The sequence below is a fragment of the Carcharodon carcharias genome, chromosome 4, assembly GCF_017639515.1.
Source record: "Carcharodon carcharias isolate sCarCar2 chromosome 4, sCarCar2.pri, whole genome shotgun sequence".
NCBI classification, from domain to species: Eukaryota; Metazoa; Chordata; class Chondrichthyes; order Lamniformes; family Lamnidae; genus Carcharodon; species Carcharodon carcharias.
The window spans coordinates 29,509,475-29,531,888 of NC_054470.1; the positions used below are offsets into that span (position 1 = coordinate 29,509,475).

A 22,414-nucleotide genomic window follows, 5' to 3' on the forward strand; every position below is an offset into this window, starting at 1 on the left:
CAGGTCTTAACTAAACCAGGTCACACCATCATTCAATGACCACAGAAACCCAGCAGAGGTCACTGGACAGGGTAAGAACCCTGGCTTGTCTCTTTTTCATTATTCTTCCACCAAACAACCCATCACTGAGCAAAAGAGAATTAAGGGCTATTGTAGCACTGTACCAATACCCTGTTTGAGATCAATTAATTCAGCACGGACCAGGAATCAAAGTGGGATTGGTCTGTATACTCATGCAACAACAGGAAAATGCATCCACGTGTAGATGGTGGGAGGGGTGGGGAGGAAGGGTATGAAAGTCAACTAGTTTTGAATTTGATGTTACAGTCTAATAAATTTGTTCATGGGATAAAAAGAGTTCTTGACAACAGTTCTTTCTGGGCCATGGATGAGGATCTGAGAAGTAAAGAATTATCATTTTCCTTGCAAAATGTTTATAAATTTTTAAAAATGTAAAATGACATGTTTGGACAGTTATGAGGAAAACAGAGTTAAAACAAAGGCAAGCACTCAATGATCAAATCTGATGCTATGTGCTGCAGTTTTGCACCACAATTTAGGGTGAACTACAGTATTATATAATACTGTAGTTCACATAGTTATATTAAAGCTTACATTTAAAAACACTCCTTCCCAAAACAGTAACAGGTATTCACAATATTCATCACTACTGCTAATTAATATACAAACACAGAACATAAACGTAGTTAACAACTGAACATTCCAATGCATTCACTTACTTCCTGAGACAGAAAGGGAATCACTTGTGCACAAATCGTATTCAGCCGTTTCGCTATTTCTGTCTGGATAAGAGATGACAATTGATTAATGACAAAAAAAAATCAGTCATCGAACATCCACTGAATAGGCAAATGCACGTTACCACATAGTGAATTAAGTAACCAATGTTTTTCATGCTGTAGTGATATTCCTGAGAAAAACTCAAATTTTTCTGGCTATGCCAACACAATGAAACCAAACTGAACAGAAATTCTCTTCTTGAATTCTAAACCAAAAATAAAGTCATACAGTGCTTTCTGAAAATGTATAATTGCACAAATCACCACATGGTGCCAGCTTCGGAGATATGCAGAGATGTCACCAATCTCTATTCTAAAACAGGAATTTTAAATACAGTGCTTTTAAAAATTGTCTGCTTTCTTATGCTTACAGCTTGTTGCTTTCAGGTTAGTTTCTGTTTAACCACACCAAGGGGCTTGACTAACAGCACAGAGAACAGTCAACAGACACATATACCGAACACCGGACAATTCAGCACAACAGCTGCATTAGTTGTTTAGTTCATCATTCTTGAAATAGAACATTGCAACCTAGAAGTGGACACAAAACTGAAGATGTAATCTGACCAGAATACTATGCAGTTTGATCATTACTTCCTGATTAAAATTCAACTGTTTCAGCTATGTAGGTCAAATTCTATTGGCTTTGCTGATTGAGGATGATTAGTGTCAAGTCTAACAAGACACCAAGGTTTCTTTCAACTTCTTCCTTAGCAATTTAACACCATTCATGGAGTGTGCAGCAAGCCCTTTTTATATACAGTACTTTCTGCTATTGTTCTGCCCACATACATATATTATCCAAGTCATTCTGAAATTTGAGCTGCCTCCTTATTATTCCACTGTTCCCCAACACCACTACCCACCCTGCCATAGTGTGGTTTCATTTGCAAAATTGGTTATTTTGCATTGAGTTTCTGAATCCAAGTTACGTAAATCCAAAACAGCAGTAACAACAATAAGCCCTTGGACAGCCCACTCGAGACAATCCAAAGCCCCCCCTCGTCCCCACCCACTCCCAACTTAGCTCCTTTAATCTCACAGGTGTGCATAATTGTATCTGGCTGGCAAGTTTCTCAATTAGAAAGAATAGGAAAGCTCTTTTGTGCCTTTAATTACCTTTGAAGTCCTCCTATGGCAGGCGGTACACCAGGGTGTTAGTTAAACACAGTGGGCTGGAGTTTTGCAAAGTCGTGGAGTCTCCTCAGCATATCCAAAATGGCAGACGGATGTTGGACCCGGAAGTCCTGCCCCCATGTTTGACAGGAACAATTTTCACCAGGTTTGTTGGGGGGGGGGGGGGGGAGGGGGGGGGGGCATGGAGAAATCAGGGGCAGGAAGTGACTCCCACATGTGGGAAACCCAAACTCAGCCTTGAGTTCAAATGGCCCTGCTAAGTTTAAACAGAGCCCATTTTTGCTGGAGCGAGGGCTTAATGCTGAAGTGTGAGAGTTATGAATTTTAAGAGTCAACATAAATACTCTTGAAGGGCAGACAAGGTATGTAGAACTGTCAAGCTGCCAAGTTATTTAACTTGCTTTCCTTTTAAAATCTGAAAAAAGCTGCCTGCTCGTGTCCGAGAATTGGACAAATGTATTCTAGCAGTTTCAATAGCGATTTATTGACATGACCCAAATGTTATTAATGTAGCATTAATGTAGAACTTGATTGTGTTTCACAATCTATTATCACAGTGGAGACTTTGATTGATAGTTTCATTGATAGCTTAAGGAGGCCTTTAAAGGATTAGCTGTCTTTGATGAGGGGGCTATGAATACAAAGGTTTGTTTTATAAGGGGTTAAGGGCTTGATGGGACTTAAATGTATGGAATGGGCTTTCATCAATGGGTCTTGTTTTTTTTAAACATAATGAAGTCTGTAATAGATATGTAGCACTTTATTTAACCTCAGCATGGCCCCTGAGGTCTGCCCATAGTGGGTACTGGGTGAGTTGGCATGCAGGGTATAAAGGCAAAGAGTAGTGGATAGGAGGCATGAATTGGCACTAAGCTGCATAGGGGCTAAGTGGTCATGGGTTGACATGAGTTAGCATATATGGGCATGGAGAGTGGGTGGAGGGGTAATGTCTATAGGGCTTAATGTTTTAAGAAAATCACTGACACTACCAAAATCACAGAATTGTTGGTGCAGGAGGAGGCCCATTTGGCCCATCATGTCTGTACCGGCTCTCCAAATGAGCATTATGACTCAGTGCCATTCTCATGTCTTTTCCCTGTAACCCTGCAAATTGTTTCTATTTAAATAGTCATCCAATGCCCTCTTGAATGCCTCAAATGAACCTGCCTCCATCACACTTCCAGGCAGTGTATTCCAGACCCAAACCACTCGCTGTGTGAAAAAAGTTTTCTCCTCACATCGCATTTGCTTCTTTTGCAAAACACTTAAATCTGTGCCCTCTCGTTCTTCATCCTTTTACGAGCGGGAACAGTTTCTCCCTATTTACTCTGTCCAGCCCGCTCATGATTTTGAACACCTCTATCAAATCTCATCTTACGTCTTCACCTCTCCAAGGAAGACAGTCCCAACTTCTCCAAACTAACTTTACACTGAAGTTTCTCGTCCCTGGAATCATTTTTGCAAATCTCTTCTGCAGTCTCTCCAATATATTCACATCCTTCCTAAAGTATGGCGCCCGGAGCTATGCACAATACTCCACCTGAGGTCTAACTAGTATCCAATACAAGATCAGCATAATCTCCTTGTTCCTGTACTCTATGACACTATTAATAAAGCCTAGGATACTATATGCTTTATTAACTGCTCTCTCCAATTGTCCTGCGACTTTTAATGACTTATGCACATATATACCCAGGTCCCTTTGCTCCTGCACACCCTTTCGAGTTGTACCCCTTATTTTACATTGTCTCTCCATGTTCTTCCAACCAAAATGAATCACTTCACATTTCTCTGCATTGAAATTCATCTGCCACCTATCTGCCCACTCCACCAACTTTTCTACAGCCAGGATTTCCCAGTTGGCGAGGGGGTGGGCGGGGCCCGCTCGGCTACACATAAAATGACGTGGGATGATGTCAGATGGAAATCCCGATGTAACCCCGCCCCATTTCAATTTTCAGGTAGGTGGGGGCTCAGCAAAATCAGCTGTGCGCCCACCGACCTGTCAATGGCCAATTGAGGCCATTGACAAACTCATTAAAGTAATTAGCGGACCTGCCCGTCCAACCTTAAGGTTGGCAAGCAGGCCAGGAGCCCTGGTGGGCATTAGAAAAAGCATGAAACCTCATCCATGGGCGGGATGAGGTTTCACGTAAGTTTTAAAAAATGTAGTAGAAGTTCTTTGAAAGTGATGGACATGTCTCAACTCATTGACAGTGTCGGGGGCACCAAATGGAGGCGCGCCTCCATGCGCTCGCTCCTAAACTTCCCCTCTGACAGGGGGGAAATTTCAAAATTCTGCCCTATATCCTTTTGAAGCTCTACCCTGTCCTTCTCACAGTTTACAATGCTTCCAAGTTTTCTATCATCTGCAAACTTTGAAATTGCCCCCCTGCACATCAAGATCATATATCAGGAAAAGCGAGGGTCCCAACACCGACACCTGGGGAACTCCACTACAAATCTTCCTCCAGCCCAAGGAATATCCATTAACCATTACTCGCTGTTTCCTTATTACTCAACCAATTTTGTATCCACGTTGCTACTGCCCCTTTTATTCCATGAGCTATAAATTTTCTCAAGTCTGTTGTGAAGTCCAAGAGAACCAAGGCTGGCCTTTTTAACTGCGCAGCACTCGGCAGCCTGTGACCACCTCCAATCTGCATCTGGGGCCGGTGGGCTTGGCTCAATCCAGCACCTGCCACCACAGTACCAGACTGACTACCCCCCACAAATCCCGCAATGAAGATCACACCATTCAGGACACTTTTTCCTGAATCGGGTGTGGCAAGCCAGGAATTTCCCAGCTCTGCACACCCGCCTAGGGAGCAAAAACACAGGCCAGCAGTTGTGCAGCATTTATTCCACATTGCAGTGAAGTTCCAGCCAAGATCCGATGCGGACCCGACACACCAATGCCTAAAATGACGCACGACGATGAGAGGTGTGCATCCCAATGTCATTTCGATATTTCGTTCGGTGGGCGGCGCTGCAGCCTATTATGACCATTATAAAAGTAATTCAACTTGTTAAGAACGCCACCCATCTAACCTTAAGGTTGGCGGGCAGGCGAAGAGCCTAGGAGGCCTTCGCATTTTTCAGGAGACCTCATCCACAGGCGGGATAAGGTTTCCTGGAGCTTTTATAAAATGAATAATTAAATTTTCCAGACTTCACAAACATGTCCCAGCTCATGTGACACTGTCACACAAAGCAGCATGTTTAAATAAATTTTTACTTTATTTAGAAGTTTTATAATCCATTCAATCTCCGAGGCAGCTCCGTGCCTCAAGGAGATTGCTGCGCTCTTGCGCACGAAAGAGCACAGGCCCCAACTCTCTTCTCCTTCCCCCACCCCGCCCACACAGGTAGCGCTGAGTGCTATTAGCTGCATGTTAACCTGGGCGGGCATTAATCGGCCCGCTGCGATCAGCTCCGCATCCACCCCCACCCGCTCCCACCCGAGAAACTTCTCCCCAATGTGTTCAAGTCTCTGCAGCAGAGCTCACAACCATGCCCTACTAACTCAGCTGCTAGCTTTTTAAAATTAAAACACAATGCAAGCCCAACTGCGCAGATTTTGCAATTGAACATTACCTTGCAAGAAAAACAAGTGTTGGGAATCAAACAAAACCTGAAAATACATAGAAACAATGGGTTAATGTTTTGGATAAAATCCCTCATCAGAATCCAGTTCCATCAAAGGGTTATAACCGAAACATTAACCATTCTAGTTTAATGTGCATTTCTAACATTTTTAATATTTGCTTATTTTCAATGAGTGTTAGAAAATAATTAAAGGCCAGGGTGCACTGAAAATCAACCTCATTCCCATCCCGCATTAACAGTTAGTTTACAGTAGTAAAATATTGGTTAAGCAATAATCACAAGAGGCAGTTTCACAACCCTTACTCATGCCTCGAATGAAGGCTGAGAACAACTTTACTTTAAATCCCAATGCCACTTGACTTTGGGCCATAACTTTCAGTAACCAACATTAGTTATTGAAACAATTGACTGACTTGACATCAACAGTCTACATAAAATGCTAACTCTTGACCTGCCATAAGTAGGATAAAGCCTGATTATTGATCAGCACCCAGCTGAATGAGCTTTGTTGTGAAAGTGATTGAGATAGTGGTATTAGCTTTAGTGCCAGTGAATGAAACAAAAGGTAGCATTCCTACTCGTGATCAATGTCCAATGATGATACTTGTATATGTCCAGAAAGCAGGTGGTGAAGTCAAATCACATCTAACTCTGACACCACCCTACAGTCAAATATCCTACCACACACACCATTTCAGCTTCCATAAAATTACTATTTGAACAAAGTACTACTAGTGTGAACAGAACAATTTCTCAAGAGTTGTGTGTTTACAAGAATTTAGAAAATGGAGAGGGAAAAAAATGTTTGAATGAATGTTCTTGAATGAGCCAAATAATTTTATTAAAAGCATGCACTTGAAAGTGTACAGCACCTCTCATCTTTAAGACATTCCACAGTACTCATAGCCAATGAGTTACTTTTAACGTTCAGTCACTGTTACGTTTTTTTCAAATTCATTTACGGGATGTGGGCATTGCTGACTAGACCACCATTTATTGCCCATCCCTAATTACCCTCGAGAAGGTGGTGGTGAGTTGACTTCTTGAACTTTTGCAGTCCCTGTGGTCTAAGCACACCCACAGTGTTGACAGGGAGGGAATTCCAGGGTTTGGACCCAGCGATGGTGAAGGAACATCGATATATTTCCAAGTCAGGATGGCGAGTGGCTTGGAGGGGAACTTTCAGGTGTTGATGTTCTCGAGTATCTGCTGCCCTCGTCCTTCTGGATGGTAGTGGTTGAGAGTTTGGAAGGTGCCGTCTAAAAAGCCTTAGTGAGTTTCTGCAGTGTATCCTGTGGATGGTACACACTGCTGCCACTGTTCGTCAGTGGCGGAGGGAGAGAATTTTGGTGGAAGGGGTGCCAAACGAGTGGGCTGCTTTGTCCTGGACGATTCAAGCATCTTGATTGTTGTGGGAGCTACACTAATCCAGTCAAGTGGAGAGTATTCCACCACACTTCTGACTTGTGCCTTGTGGATGGTGGACAGGCTTTGGGGAGTCAGGAGGTAAGTTACTCGTCGCAGGATTCCTAGCCTCTGACCTGTTCTTGTAGCCAATGTATTTATGTGGCTAGTCCAGTTGAGCTTCTGGACAATGATAAACCCAAGGATGTTGGTAGTGGGGGATTCAGCAATGATAATGCCATTGAATGTCATGGGGCGATGATTAGATTCTCTCTTGTTGGAGATGGTCATTGCCTGGTTCTTCTGTGGCATGAATGTTACTCGTCAGCTCAAATATGGATATTGCCAAGGTCTTACTGAAGCAGTCCATATCCAAATGCAGCATCTAAGTCACCGCAAATGGTGAACATTGTGCAATTATCAGCGAACATCCCCTCTTCTGACCTTATGATGGAAGGAAGGTCATTGATGAAGCAGCTGAAGATGGTTGGGCCAAGGGCACTACACTGAGGAACATCTACAGTGATGACCTGAAACTGAGATGATTGGCCTCCAACAACCACAACCATCTTCCCTTGTGCTAGGTATGAGTCCAACCAGTGGAGCTCTATTCGTCCTGATTTCCACTGATTCCAGTTTTGCTAGGGTTCCTTGATGCCACACTTGGTCAAATGCTGCCTTGATGTCAAGAGCAGTCACTCTCATCTCACCTCTTCAGTTCAGCTTTTTTGTCCATGTTTGAACCAAGGCTGCAATGAGGTCAGGATCTTGATATCATGTGGAGTGAATCCAATGGACTGAAGATTAGCATCTGTGACGCTGGGGACCTCCAGAGGAGGAGGCCGAGATGGATCATCCACTTGACACTTCTGGCTGAAGATTGTTGCGAATGCTTCAGCCTCATCTTTTGTACTGCTGTGCTGGGTTCCTCCATCATTTGAGGATCGAGATATTTGTGGAGCCTCCACCTCCAGTGACTTGTTTAATTGTCCACCACCATTCATGATTTGATGTGACAGGACTGCAGGGTTTAGATCTGATCCATTTGGCTCTGTCGATCACTTGCTGCTTATGCTGTTTGGCACGCAAGCAGTCCTGTGCTGTCGTTTCGCCAGGCTGACACCTCATTTTTAGTTATGCCTGGTGCTGCTCCTGGCATGCCCTCCTGCACTCTTTATTCAACCAGTGTTGATCCCCTGACTTGATGTTGGAGCGGAGGACATGAGGTTACAGATTGTATTGAATCCAATTTTGCTGCTGCTGATGGCCCACAGCACCTCATGGATGCCCAGTTGCTAGATCTGTTTGAAATCTATCCCATTTAGCATAGTGGGAGTGCCACATAACACTATGGAGGGTATTCTCAATGTGAAGATGGCTTGCTGGGCCATTTCAGAGGGCTTTTAAGAGTGCAGATCTGGAGTCACATGTAGGCCAGACAGGGCGAGAACAGCAGATCTCCTTCCCTACAGGGAGGACAGGAAAATGGTTTCATGGTCATTATTAGACTTTTAATTCCTGATTTTTATTGAATTCATATTCCACCATCTGCCATGGTGGGATTCAAACCTGAGTCTCCACAGCATTACCAGTCCAGTGACAATACCACTACACCACTGCCTCCCCGCATTTGTGGAAACAAAGCAACCAATTTGTGCACAAGGTCTCTCAAACAGATAAATGCTAACATTGGTAGAGGGGTAAAATGTTGGCCAAAGCCCTGGAGAATTCCAACTAATCACAGTGCAGGCTTTATATTGTATGATATTCACATGTCAAGTCATGTTTACTCATCAAAAAGGAGAGAACTTTGTGATGAATACAAATGATTGTAAGCTTGGCAAATAAAAAAAATGTAGCAGAATCTAAGTTAAGATGATCATTTTGAGACATGTGAACAGATTATCTGTATCCACGAATCTGTTAAAGTACTGTGCAAGTACGCTGCTAAAATGCTGTGAAGTGTCACAATGCTCTTGAACGACATACTATTTAGAAACATAGTTTTTTTTATAGCATCTGCAATTTGTGGTGGTAAAATGCATTTTTCTCAACAATGAATATTGCTTCATAAGGCCTCAAATCAAACTTCATTTTAGATGTGCAAAATTAACCCTGTAGCTTCATTTAAATGCAACAACGGTGTCTACAGAGAGTTATCTACTTTGGGGAATACGATGAAGAGGGTGTGGGGAAGCAGGAAGAGAAGCTCGTGTAATCAAGGCAAAGCAGAAGCTGGTCAAACTAGTCACAAACTGCAGAATGAAAAATGACCGGTTTAATCTGTTTGAATGTGAAAGGTTGGTGAAGACACCTGAAAATGTTCTGCTTTTCTTTAATGTGCATCCAAAACAATGCATTGTTCAATGTCAGGACTTCTCTCAATGCAGCACTCCCTCAGTACTGTATCCAAGTATTACACCAGATTATGTATTCAAGTCCTGGCAACCTGCAGACTCAATCAAAAGTGCTATCACTGAGTAAATAAAGCTGGATAATAGGAATTAATTGTCTTTTTCAGTGTTTACACAACTCAGTTCACTTACAATGACTGTGACAATGCCATTAGGTAATTATTTGATGCCCCCATCACCTACAAACTCTCTAACTCAAGAGTTCCATGGACAGGGCAAGATTATTCATTTATAAAACATCTGAAACAAATCCAAGGCTACCCTACCCTTTAAATTAAAAGATTTGTACTAACACCAAAAACTTCTTTAAAAAATCATAAATTCTATCTTTATCATTCCCAAAATGCTTCATTCTTCAATATTTTTGAAGTCACTAAGATGCATTTGCATTCTGTCTAAATCATTACCCCAAAGGTAAGCTCCTGTGATCTTGCATACAACTGCAACTTCAGTCATTGAGCTCCAATATCCAGATGCTGCTTGTGCACACGCTCACTCAGAAACCAAGCTCCAGGTCATTGTTGATGACTTCTCCGAAGCATGCGAGAAAATGGGCCTTTCACTAAGCACCCCAAAAACTAAGGATCTCTTCCAACCAGCTCCCACAGCAAAACACCTCTCCCCCTCGATTAAGATCAAGGCAAGGTCCTGGGAAATGTGGACAATTCCCATATCTTGGGAGCCTCCTTTTAACGAAGGCAGACATAGACGATGAAATTTATCATTGCCTCCAATGTGCAAGCTCAGCCTTCAACAATCTGAGGAAAAGACTATTTGAGGACAAAAGTCTCCAAAAAAAAAACAACACTTTAGGTCATGGTTTACCAAGCAGAAGTGATCCCTGTGCTCCTGTATGCTCTGGAGACTTGGACAACCGACAGCAGGCACCTCAAAACACTGGAGAAGTACCACCAGAAGTACCTTCAGAATATTCTCCAAATCCAGTGGCAAGAAAGGCAGTTTAACAGTCTCATCCTCTCCCAGGCCAACATGCCAAGCATCAAGGTGCTAATCACTCAAAACCCACTCTGCTGGATGGGACATGTTTGTACGCCCGACATCAGACTTCCAAAGCAACTGCTCTACTCAAGAAGGAGACTCCCAGGAGGACAGCAGAGATATTTTAGGGTTGTCCTTCAATCATCCCTGAAGAGGTCAAACATGACTCATGAGAGTCCTTGGCCTGCAATTGACCAAAATGGAGAAGATTCATCCAGGAAGGCACGAACACAGAGAAGCTTTATCAAAAATGTGCAGAGGCAAACTGGAGGCATCGAAGAGAGTGCACAAACCTCCCAACAACTCATCAACCCAACCCTCCAAGCACCACCTGCCCATTTGTCGCAGTGCCTGCAGATCAATGTATGGACTTAATCAGCCAACTCGGAATCCATCAAACCAGAGTGGAAGCATGTCATCCTTGACCCCGAGGGACAGCCTAAGCAGAGGAATTCTTACCATAGAAACAATTCTTAAAAAAATGTGCTAATTATTTAAAAACATTTAGCACTGTTACGCAAATGAATAGTATGTAAACAGGACTTTCAAAAACATAAGCAAGCTGATTGAAATATAATCAGTACAAAAGAACAGCAAAACGCAAATGATAGCTATACTCAACTGAGCAATAAAACATTTTGCAAGTGACTTTGGTGAAGGATCAAGAGCAAAACTCTCCTCAGAGTTAAAGGTGGGAGGGAGAGGATGAAAATTAATTTTATCTGTAAATATATACCAATTATGGTTAGTGTGACAATAAAGCTAATATTTTGGTTGCACCAGAACCATTCCCCCTTCTTGTGCTGGTCAATATTGCAACAACTTCAGATGCTGCTGCCAAGATTCTGCTTTAAAGTACAGACTGGATCCGATTGGAACACACTCAGTCTACATAGTTTACTTTGCCACAAAACAAAAGGATTATCAAAATGCATTGTTCAGTTTTGCCTCACAACCACTGTCCTCCATAATGCTCACGTTAATTACAAGTATCCCATGATGTTGTTATGCAGAGACAAAGAGAGAAAAAATCATCAGCAGTTTTACTGCAAATTATACCTGATAAAAATGTCACCCTAAAGATAACTTTAAAGGAAGCCCTGAAAATAAGCAGAGTTAATTTTTTCTGATCACAAAAAGTAGTTTTGAAAAGTACAACTTTCATTCAATCCAAACCTGGTTTTAAAAAATTAAACACTAGAACTCTGTGATCACGACAAATGCATTCTATTCTATTGGAAATAGATCTCAGGATTAAAAGACTGATTTATCAACAGGAAATTTAGTAATCTCTGACAATCTGCTCCATAGCCTCATAACTTCCCCCCACCTCTCATCATCCCCAGTATGTTATTGGGATGCGAGTGGCACTGGAAAGACTGCATTTATTGCCCTTCCCTTCATGCTGTAAGGGGATCAAGAGTCAAACCATGCCATTAAGAGATTGTGGGCCAAGCCCCGGTGGTACATCTACTCCCCATAGGGCAACACTCCCTCTAATCTTCATTATCGTGTAGCAACAGTGTTTCTGAGTTCCCATGCAGGCCGTCCAAAAAAATTTAAAGGGACCTTGCACTTACGCAAATCACCCATGCATTCCAAATAAAATAATTAGAAGGTATATTGCTGTAGGACATTGTTGAGTCAGTAAACCAGCAGCTTACATGGTCATTTTCCGAGTGCCAGGCCACAAATATGAGCAGAATGGCATTTACCCAATGGGAGAAATTGCCCTGCTAGCTGCCACCCACAAAGATCAGAACCAATCCAACCCAGCTAAAAACTGCCCTATCAGCCTAATCTTAATCATTGGTAAATTGATGAGAAGAGTCATCAATAGTGCTATCAAACACTATTTATTCACCAATAACCTACTCGCTGAGGTTTAGGGCAGAATTTTCGATTTCAATAAAGAGCTTGACACAGTTCCCTTATTTTACAAAGATAAAAACAAAAATAAAAACAAAAAACTGCGGATGCTGGAAATCCAAAACAAAAGGGTCATGAGGACTCGAAACGTCAACTCTTTTCTTCTCCGCCGATGCTGCCAGACCTGCTGAGTTTTTCCAGGTAATTCTGTTTTTGTTTCCCTTATTTTACACATCGGGTGAGTAACTTAAATGAATCAGCTACACATCACATGAATGTGAGGCAATCACTGAGTGGGAGCCCAGGTCAAACTCGCAATGAGTAGGTATGTAGATGCATATGAATGACGCATTCAAATGACAATACCATTGTCAGGAACAATAAGTGATTTTACAAAGGTGCATGGTATAAACAGTGAGTGAACACCCAAAAGCCAGAAGTGATATTGATGTTTCTTAAGGCAACATTTTCCCCCGTTGGGGGGGATTCCCTCAACCGGGAGTGCGCTGTTTCGTGCATGCATGTGAAAGAGTGCACAGGTCTCTCTGAAGCAAAGTGCTGCCTCAGGGAGATCGGTACCGATTTAAAAAAATCTTTATTGAAAGTTTTTTAAAATTTCCCTGCCATGTCCCCTCATGTGACACTGTCACGTGAGCTTGGACATTCCATAACTTTTATTGTAAAATATTCTGCATTTTTTAAATCACTCATAAAACCTCATCCCGCCCGTGTATGAGGTTTCATGTTTTCTCATAAGCTCGCCTGGGCTCCCGACCTGCCCACCAACCTTAAGGGCAAGTCCATTAAGGTGTTCAATTGGTTTTTTAATGGCTTTAATAGGCCATTGACAGGGCTACGGGCGCGCATCCGAGTCAGATGCGTGCCCGCCGAACTGACAACTTAAATGACGCGGGGTGTCACCGGGATGCATGCCCTGCGTCATTTTAAAAAAGTCATTGAGGGGGCCCTGACCCCGCTCGCCGACCGGAAGATGCTGGTCATAATCTTCCTAACTCTACCGAAACATGTTGGTGCATCCCTGATATCCGCAGTAGAGGTGGAGGCAGCCTGCTGAATGCTACCCCTTGTTGTATTTGATAATTTTGGCGGGTGCCCTCTGGAGCGCCAAGACTTAGAGGGCCCCGCCCTACTCTGAGCTGCTGCAGGGCAGGTTTAACCTCCTTAGCCCATGAGGGTGTCAGAGGCAGAGGGGTTTGGAATCAGCTGGACATGCCTGGAGTCACCCCAGTGGATGGTCCCAGGGTGAACAACTGCTGGTCTTCCTCCCTTTGTATGCCTGAGGGCCTCTGCCCGACTCCTTGAAGAGGAGTAGCACCTGGAGGGAAGTCAAGGTGCCCCACTCCCCTCTTGCCTAGGCACTGACAGATCCCACCAATGCGTGGAGGGATGGAGTGCTGGTCCAACTGCAAATCAGGCAGAATGTGCTGGACCAAGGTCTCCAAGGCGGCTGCCACCCTTCCCATGGTGACCTTGAGGAGCTTGCATGTCAGAGCCATGACATCAGACAGAATGCAGGCATACTCCTCCATCATTTGCTCTAGTCTGTTGACTGCTTCTTGCAATTCTGCCTGATGTTCCACCGTCTGTCTTTGCATTTCCAACATGACTGTAACAGCCATTTCCAGAGGTTCATCATCTAATTCGGACTCAGTGGGAGGCTGTTCTCCAGCAGTCTTCTGAGTGCCAGAGACCTGGGCTGTCACTGCCTCCAGCTGCTGTGGAGGTGTGTCAATGAGGTGTACCCCAGAACTTGACCCTGAGCCTAATCTAGATGTGTGACCCACTGGGGTGTGTCTGTTTCTGCGCTGGTAGAGGGTGCAGGTGAATGCAGTGATGGGTCTTCTTCAAATGGATCCTCATCATCCTCCTCCCAGGTGGCCTGGGGCTGGGGCTTCTGTTGGATGTGTTGTTCTGACTGGACCTCCTGCTGCCTGTAGGAGAGAGAGGACAAGTTTAGCTTATGAACAGGCTGAATGCAACATTGCATGTTGCTCACTGTGAATGTCCTGATGTGATCAACTCATGGGGGGCTCATCCATACTGGTTTGCTGGAAGAGGCCAATCTTGCCTTCACCACAGGAGCAATCTCTGTCTTCTCCTGCCAACTCGGCAGCATGCTCCTCAAATTTAGAGCTCCTGGATTACAGCCATCCCTCCTCCAGTCTGGGATCTCTCCCTCTTGTTGTGGACAAGCTTGGCCTGCATGAAGACAAATAGATGGAATGTGATCAGAAGGGATGGAGCAGAGGTTTGGAAGCATGCATGGATGTTTGCTGTGCCCTCCTCTGTAAAGGACGAAGATGTTGTTTGTGCAGGATGATAAATGAGATGGTGAATAGGCTTTCAGCATTGATAGCTGCCCTACTAATATTGCGCGAGGTCCCTGAGCTGAGCTGTATGATGATTTGAGTGCATAATGATAAGATGAAAAGTGAGAGTTTGAAGTGAGCTGAAGGTTGACTTACCCTGGCAGTGCAGCTGAGATCATTCATCCCCTTCCTGCATGACTTACCCTGGCAGTGCAGCTGAGATCATTCATCCCCTTCTTCTACTGGATGGTATTTCTCTGGCAGTTGGCCATGGACCTGACCTCCTTTGTGACTGCATCTCAAGCCAGTGAGGTGAGGTTGGAGGACTTCCTGGATCTATCCTGGGAAAAAGAACCTCCTGCGGTGCTGGCTGACATATCTAATTAAAGCTTCCAGGGAATCATGGCTAAACCTTGGTGCTCTCTTTTTGTTCCTTGGGGCAATGTCCAGGACTTCTGGCCACACAGCTGGGTTGCAGAGGGTAATGTGTGTTTGGATGGTGTTTAAACATGGCGCCAGGAACTTCAACCCCATGAGTTGACAGTGAGCGAACGAATCAGTGCCTGACTCACGATTCAGTGAATAGCTCACCTGTGCATAATTAATGAGGTTTCAAGTGGAAGATCAGGTGCGAAAACCTAATTTGATCAGCAGGAAACTCACTGTTAGTCCCACCCGCCACCAGACTTAGTCTCCAGAATGGAAAATTCTACCTTAGTTTGGGTTTTGTCAGGAGCACTTAGCTCCAGACCTCATTACAGCTTTGTTTCAAACATGGACAAAAGTGTTGAATTCCAGGCATGAGAAGAGAGTGAGAGCTGTTGTGTAGTGAGTCAAAGTTTATTAATAATTGCCTAGCAAAAGATCCTTAGGCAGAAAAGTCATCATAATACAACTAAATTCCATATCAAGTTTGAAAGTGACAGGTGAGTCCAAAACAATATCTTAAACTTAACCAAAACCAATTTAGAAGTTTCATACTAAAAAAAGTTTTGCTTTTCCACTCTTACGACCCAAGTGAATAACCTCACACTTCTTCACATTGATACTTCATTTGCCACCTTGCTGCCCACTCACTTAACCTGTCTATATTTCTTTGGGTCCGTCTCACAGCTTACATTCTCATCTAGCTTTGTATCATTAGCAAATTTAGATATGTTACCCTCTGTCTCTTTGTCTAAGTCATTAATATACATTGCAAATAGCTCAGGCCCTATCAATAATCTTTGTGGCACTTCACTAGTTACAGTTTACCAACTTGAAAACGCCTCATTCCCCACTCTTTGCTCCTTATCCATGAACCAGTCCTCCATCCATTCTAATATATTAATCCCAACTCCATGAGGCCTTTACTTCTTAATCTTTTGTTCGGCAACTTATCAAATGACTTAGAAAATCATAGTATAATCAGGCAGAGCCAACATGAAAGTAAATCTGGTTTGGCAAATTTAAAAGTTTTGGAGCTATAACAAATAAGGTAAATGAAGGGGAACTAGTAGATATAAAGGCATTTTGATAAGCTGCCGCACAAAAGATTAAGTAAAGGCCCCGTGGAGTTGGGAGTAATATATTAGCATGAATATAGAGGACTGGTTCGTGGATAAGAAGCAAAGAGTAGGGATAAATGGGGCATTTTCAAGTTGGTAAGCTGTAACTAGTGAAGTGCCACAAAGATTAATGATAGGGCCTGAACTATTCACAATGTATATTAATGACTTAGACAAAGAGACAGAGGGTAACGTATCTAAATTTGCTAATGATACAAAGCTAGGTGAGAATGTAAGCTGTGAGACAGATCCAAAGAAATATAGACAGGTTAAGTGAGTGGGCAGCAGGGTGGCAAATGAAGTATCAATGTGAAGAAGTGTGAGGTTATTCACTTGGGTCGTAAGAGTGGAAAAGCCAAATTTTTTTTTAAAGAAAGTGTGAAACTTCTAAATGTTGATGTTTAGAGAGGGCATACTTTCACAAGGAGCACAATGTTAGTATGCAGGTACAGAAAATGAGAAAGATAAATGCATGCTGGCTTTTATTGCAAAGGACTGGGTCGAAGATTAAAGGAAGTTTTGTTCTAATTATATAGGGCTTTGGCTAGGCCACACCTGGGATATTGTATGCAGTTTTGGTGGGGTGTGGAAAAGGTTCACTAGATTAATTCCTGGGATAAGAGGACTGTCCTATAATGATAGGCCTATACTCTCTGGAGTCAACAAGAGCGAGAGGTGATCTCATTGAAACATACAAGATTCTGAAGGAGCTCGACAAGGTTGACGTAAAGAGATTATTTCCCTTATTGGGGCAATCTGGAACATGGGACACAGTCTCAAGACAAGGGTCAATCATTTCGGACTGAAATAAGAAGAAATTATTTCATGCAGAGGTTTGCGAATCTTCAGAATTGTCTCCCTCAGAGGTTCCGTCAGTGAATATATTTGAGGCGGGGCAGATAGATATTTGATCCCTTAGGGAGTCAAGGGAAGTGTGGAGGATGTGGAAAAGTGGAGTTGAGACAGAAAATCACCATCACTGTACTGAATGATATAACAGGCTCAAGGGGCCAGATGGTCTACTCCCGTTCCTATTTCTTATGTTATATTCTTACCCAACCAAGTGTAGCGCCAAGGAACCCAAGAAGAACAGGTCAACGGGAATCGGGGTAAAATCAGCACTGACTGGAGTCATACTTAGCACAAAAGAAGATAATTCTGGTTGTTGAAGGCCAATCATCTCAGCCCCAGGAAATTGCTGTAGGAGTTTATCGGAGCTGTATTGAAGGCCCAGATATCTTCATCAATAACTTTCCTTCCATTATAAGGTCAGACATACCATGCCACTATTTCAAAGCAAAGAAGGGAAGATATTTTCTTTGTCTTGGTCAATGTTATCACTATGTTATTTGTGGAAAATTGCTATGCACAACTTGGTTGCAGCATTTCCTTTAGTACAACATTAACTACATTTCAAAAGCACTTCATCAGCTGTAAAGCACATTGTGAAATGTGCTACATAAATGCAAAACTTGCTTTTACAAGTGGCATTGTTCACTGATAAGTGCACAGTGTTTATTTAATTCCTTTCACAATTCCTCAGATACAGTGAAGCAGTCCATGTTTGCATGTAGAAAGACCTGGGCTGATGTGACGCATATGTTACTTGCAACTTAAGCGCAAGACAGTGGCCTACTCCAACAAGAGAGCAAGTCCTACCACTTCCCATTGACATTCAATAGCACTCCCACCTCTGAATGTCTGAGGCATCAGCACTGACCAAATGCTTAACTGGACAAGCCATAAAGATGGAATGGTGATTAGAGCAGGTCAGAGGGTGAATATTCTGTGGTGAGTGGCTCACCTCCTGACTTCTAAAAGCCTCCCCACCACTTACAAGTGTGTTGGAATGCTCTGCTGCTTGCCTAGGTGAGTTCAGCCCTAACAACATTAAAGCTCAGTACCACCCAGAAGAAGCAGCCTGCTTAATCGATACCCTATATATTGAGCATCCACTCCTTCCATCAGTGTACACTGCAGCCACAGTACATAGTTATCTACAGGATGCATTGCAGCAACTCACCAAAGCCTCTCTGACAGCACCTCTTAAACCACATCATCGATCACCTTATAATGGAATGGGAAAACAGCACCTTGACTTGGTCATGTTTTGGCATTCCTTCACATCATCCCTAGGACGAAATCCTGGAACTCCTTACCTAGCAGTCTGTGGGAGTACTTCATCACATAGATGGCAGTGGTTCAAGAAGGTTGCATACCACCATCTTCTCAAGTGCAACTAAGGATGGTTAATAAATGCTGGCCTTTCTTAGATCTGGGCATTGTTATGACTGCTGGACTTTAGAAGATGGTTATATTTTAAACTGTATCTACTAATTCAAGGTAAAATGGAGTGGAGAGAGTGATGTGACTTCCTACAAAATCTACCCGCAGACAAACTCATTTGACATGTTTGTTATGGAGGCAGAAACTCGAGTTGAAAAACTTATTGAAAGCAAGGGGCAAGTTTTAACACCGGGACACAAAGGCGGAGGCAGCTATTCCTGCTGCATACAGACTCAGAGTCAGTCAGACAGAGAGATTTGAGAAAGACCACCCACAACAGGTGTTGCTATACCAGGCAGAAGAAAACGGCTGTTTTTGGGTTAACTGCCAAGCAGAGTGCTGGTGAGGACAGATTCCCGATTTGAAGAACCAAAGTTTGTGGAGAGTGAAAAACCAAGGTAGGTTGCTACTGAAATTTCATTCAATTAAGCTTAGAAGATTGAGTGAAGGGACTTATAAACAAAGAGCATTGGAAGATTCACCCTGGTGAGACAGGGAGATGAGATCCTATTAAAGCCAGGAGGAGCTCAGGACTTTATACACAAGACTACTACATTTGCATCATATGCCCATGAACTTGTGAAAACAATGGGCATCTTTAATTTTTAAAATAAGCATAGAATATGGACAATTTACCTTAACAAAATGGACTCGAGGGGTTAGGTGCCCTTTGTGGTTTCCGTACAGGCAAGGACTAACAAATATTTGGAAAATCATTAAAATGTAAATAATCTTTTGGGGAATCTTCAGTTGAAGAAATACAAGGTTGCAACAGATCATTTGTGGAATTAGCAATTACTATTGACTGGACGTTTACAGAAACTGCAATAGATTAGTCATCCCAGACTAAATATCTGTAAACTTGAAATCCAACAGATATGGGTGTGAAGGAAACAACCTTATCACATGAAAGTGCAAATGGCCATCATTCACTTCCCCACTGTGTGACAATCAAATCATTTGTGTGGATAAAGGGAGCATTGATTCTGTGGTCACATGACAGAAACTGGCTTGCGATAGCAAAATCTTATTACTCCAAGTGGAGCCCAGAGAAGTCAGTCTGGGACCAAGGCCACAGAGGGAAGCCATCTCACCCAGCAAAAGGAAGAACCTTGCTTAGAAACTCACTTACAGTCAGAGAAGTGGGACTAATTTGTTTTGCCTGCAAGAACAGATCTTCACTACAGGGGCCCAACCGCAACTTCAACAGGAAAAAACCCAGAAACCTCCATTTTTTTCTTCAGGTCTGCAACATCTCAACTACCACCCTGGGAACTACTAAAGAATTAAAAGGTCACTTTTACGAAATAATCTAAATGCATGCTACATCTGTAGAAATAATGTGTGTGTGAGATTGTGAGTGAGAGAATGTGGAGTTGGTGTTTGTTATGATCCTTTTTTTGATTTAAACTTAAAAACCTGTTTTGTGTCTGTTCTTAAAAGTCACAGCACTAAAGGGGTTGAAACACTTCTCTAACATACATCTTGTTGCGGTCAGTTGAGAGGTGAGAGTAAATTGAAATTATCTCAACTCTCCCCTGTCCGTCACATTACATTTCTGCGTTGTACTGTATAAGCATGGTGTGGGTTTTTGGTTATATGTTAAGAAATTAATAAGGAATGTCTTTTCTGTACTTAAGAATATTAGGTGCCTACGAAGAAATGTGGTCAATGTTGATTTTAGTTTGTTTAGTTGGAGTAAAAGTTTTAAAACATGAAACATTGTCATGTGATTTTTGTGTTGGTCACTGGGAGATTCATATCACTTTTTAAAATTTGTCAGGCTCCACTGGAATCCTAATAGCATCTGAAGCAAGAATTTAAAAAAGCCCACCTACCAGAAAGGATGGCAGACTGCATTGGTGGTAGTCATGCTGAACTCCTGCCTCGAAAGTTGGAGGAAACATCACTTACATTACAGCGCTATCGCTACAATAAGGGCTTGCCAGAAGCTGAAACATAGGAGCCAATGGTGAACAAAATATATTACGTAGTCCAATCTCTGACGCATTTTGTATTTAATACAAAGATTTTCTTTAAAATTTTCAAGGAGCAGAATTTCCAGTAACAGAGCAATGGGAAGTTATGCTCAAAGTCTGCTGAGGTCAATAGAGGCATAAGTTTTCTGCCGATCTCAAAGCAAAAATAGGCAAAGACAATCATAAATTAGTCAGGACGCAAGGAAATATTAGAGCTCACATCATATACTGCTTTTTTAAGTAGGAATATTTAGTTTTAAAGCCCTCGAAACATTAATCATATACATGGGGTAGAACACATTTAAGGACATGCAATCATGCCAGTTTTCAATTTTAATATGACCCATGCCACTGTTATTGCAATGTATTCAAAATAGCAGGTAACAGTGGAAATGTTCGAATAAAATTTTATGGTCGTTTTCTGCTGCACCCAATATTCCACACATTTCAAAGTAGCTCAATTACAGGAATTTTGCACATTCAGCTCTTCAGCGTTGGAGGCAGGGGAGAGGGTGTTCAGTGTTCAGTGAGAGATGAGTAAGGAGGAGCCTTTGTAAGAAGTCAGAATGCATTTGGGTTCTTGCCATACAAGAGTTGAAAAGTCCTAGCTAAAATTGAAGCTCATGGAATTGAAGACAAATTATTGACCTGGTTAGGAAATTGATTGAATGGCAGGAGGCTAAGTAAGGATACAGGGCAGGTCTTGGCAGGATGTGACAAGTGGTATCCCACAAAGACCTGTTGGGCCTCAACTATTCACCATATTTATTAGTGGTTTAGTTGATTGAATAGAGAGCCATATTTCAAAATTTGCTCCTTACACAAAGACAGACAGCATTTTCAGCAGTGTAACATTATGCTCCCAACTACGGAGAGATATTAATAGATTAAGTGGACAGGTGAAAATGAGGTGAGGCAAATGGATTTCAATAAGCTTAAGTGTAAGGTCATTAACTTGGGACCTAAAAAGGGACAGCACAGAGTACTTTCCAAATGGTGAATGGATAGGAACAATAGAGGTCCAAAGAGATTTAAGGGTCCATACAAAAAAGAATATTAAAATATCACAAACAGGTACAGAAAATAATCACAAAGAAGAATGGAATGCAGAGCTTTATATCTAGAGGATTAGATGCAAGGGCAGAAGTCAAGCTTCAGCTATATCAAAGCCTTGGTTAGACCATACATGGAGCACTTGCTCAATTCTGGGCTCCACACCTTAGGAAGGATAAACTTGCCTTGAAGGGAATGCAAACTAAATTTACTAGCATGATACCGGAGCAAAGAATACACAAATTAGGTTTGTATTTGCTGGAAGTTAGAAGGTTAAAGGATGATTAAATTTAAGTTTAAGATATTAAGGGGAAAGGGTAGTTTCTCTCCATTCACCTTATTTTCGCTGGTTGAGGAGTCAAGGACTAGGCAGCAGAGTCTAAAGATTAATGGCAGACCTTTCAGGCATGGAATTAGGAAACATTCTTACACTCAAAGGATGGTAGAAGTTCTCCTCTGGTATAAATTGTTGTGATAGTTTGAAATTTGGTACTTTTGCATTTGTCCTGGTGAGTACAAGATGAAAAGCTTGGGCAACCTGTCTCTCTTTTCAGCAATATTCAAGTTCCATCCTACCAAGTGACTGTTCACCAAAGGCATTAAGGGATTTGGGACTACAATAGATATTTGAAGTTAGGTCACAGGTCAGCCATGATCTCATTGAAGGGCTGAACAGGCTCGAGAAGCTTAATGATCTACTTGTGTTCCTATGTAACAAAGATACAATGTGCAGCACATTAAGCTTGAAGTATTCAGCTTAAACGAAATTAAACATCATCTTAAAGTATTCACAACATCAAGTGATCATAAAAGAGCAAATGATACAAGTTATGTTAGATTTAGTTCAGGTTAAGAAGGGATCAACAGCAGTAATATTTTGGCAACATAATGCAATTGCTGCTCTCTCTGCTCAGGATTTTTACAACAAAATCATTGGGAGTGTACTCTCCCATCCTGTTGAATGACAGGAGGACAACAAATATTTGT

At 42.4% G+C, this 22,414-nt stretch overlaps 1 protein-coding gene across 3 annotated transcripts in view; it reads right to left on the minus strand.

Annotated features, from left to right (window-relative positions):
* Positions 1 to 22,414, minus strand: part of LOC121276986 (transducin-like enhancer protein 1) — a 128,161-nt gene that overhangs the window by 78,649 nt on the left and 27,098 nt on the right. For all 3 annotated transcript variants that reach the window (XM_041185771.1, XM_041185770.1, XM_041185769.1), the window contains exon 5: positions 741 to 803. In XM_041185771.1, coding sequence (XP_041041705.1) covers positions 741 to 803 — 63 coding nt within the window. The remainder of the gene's footprint in view (positions 1 to 740; positions 804 to 22,414) is intronic.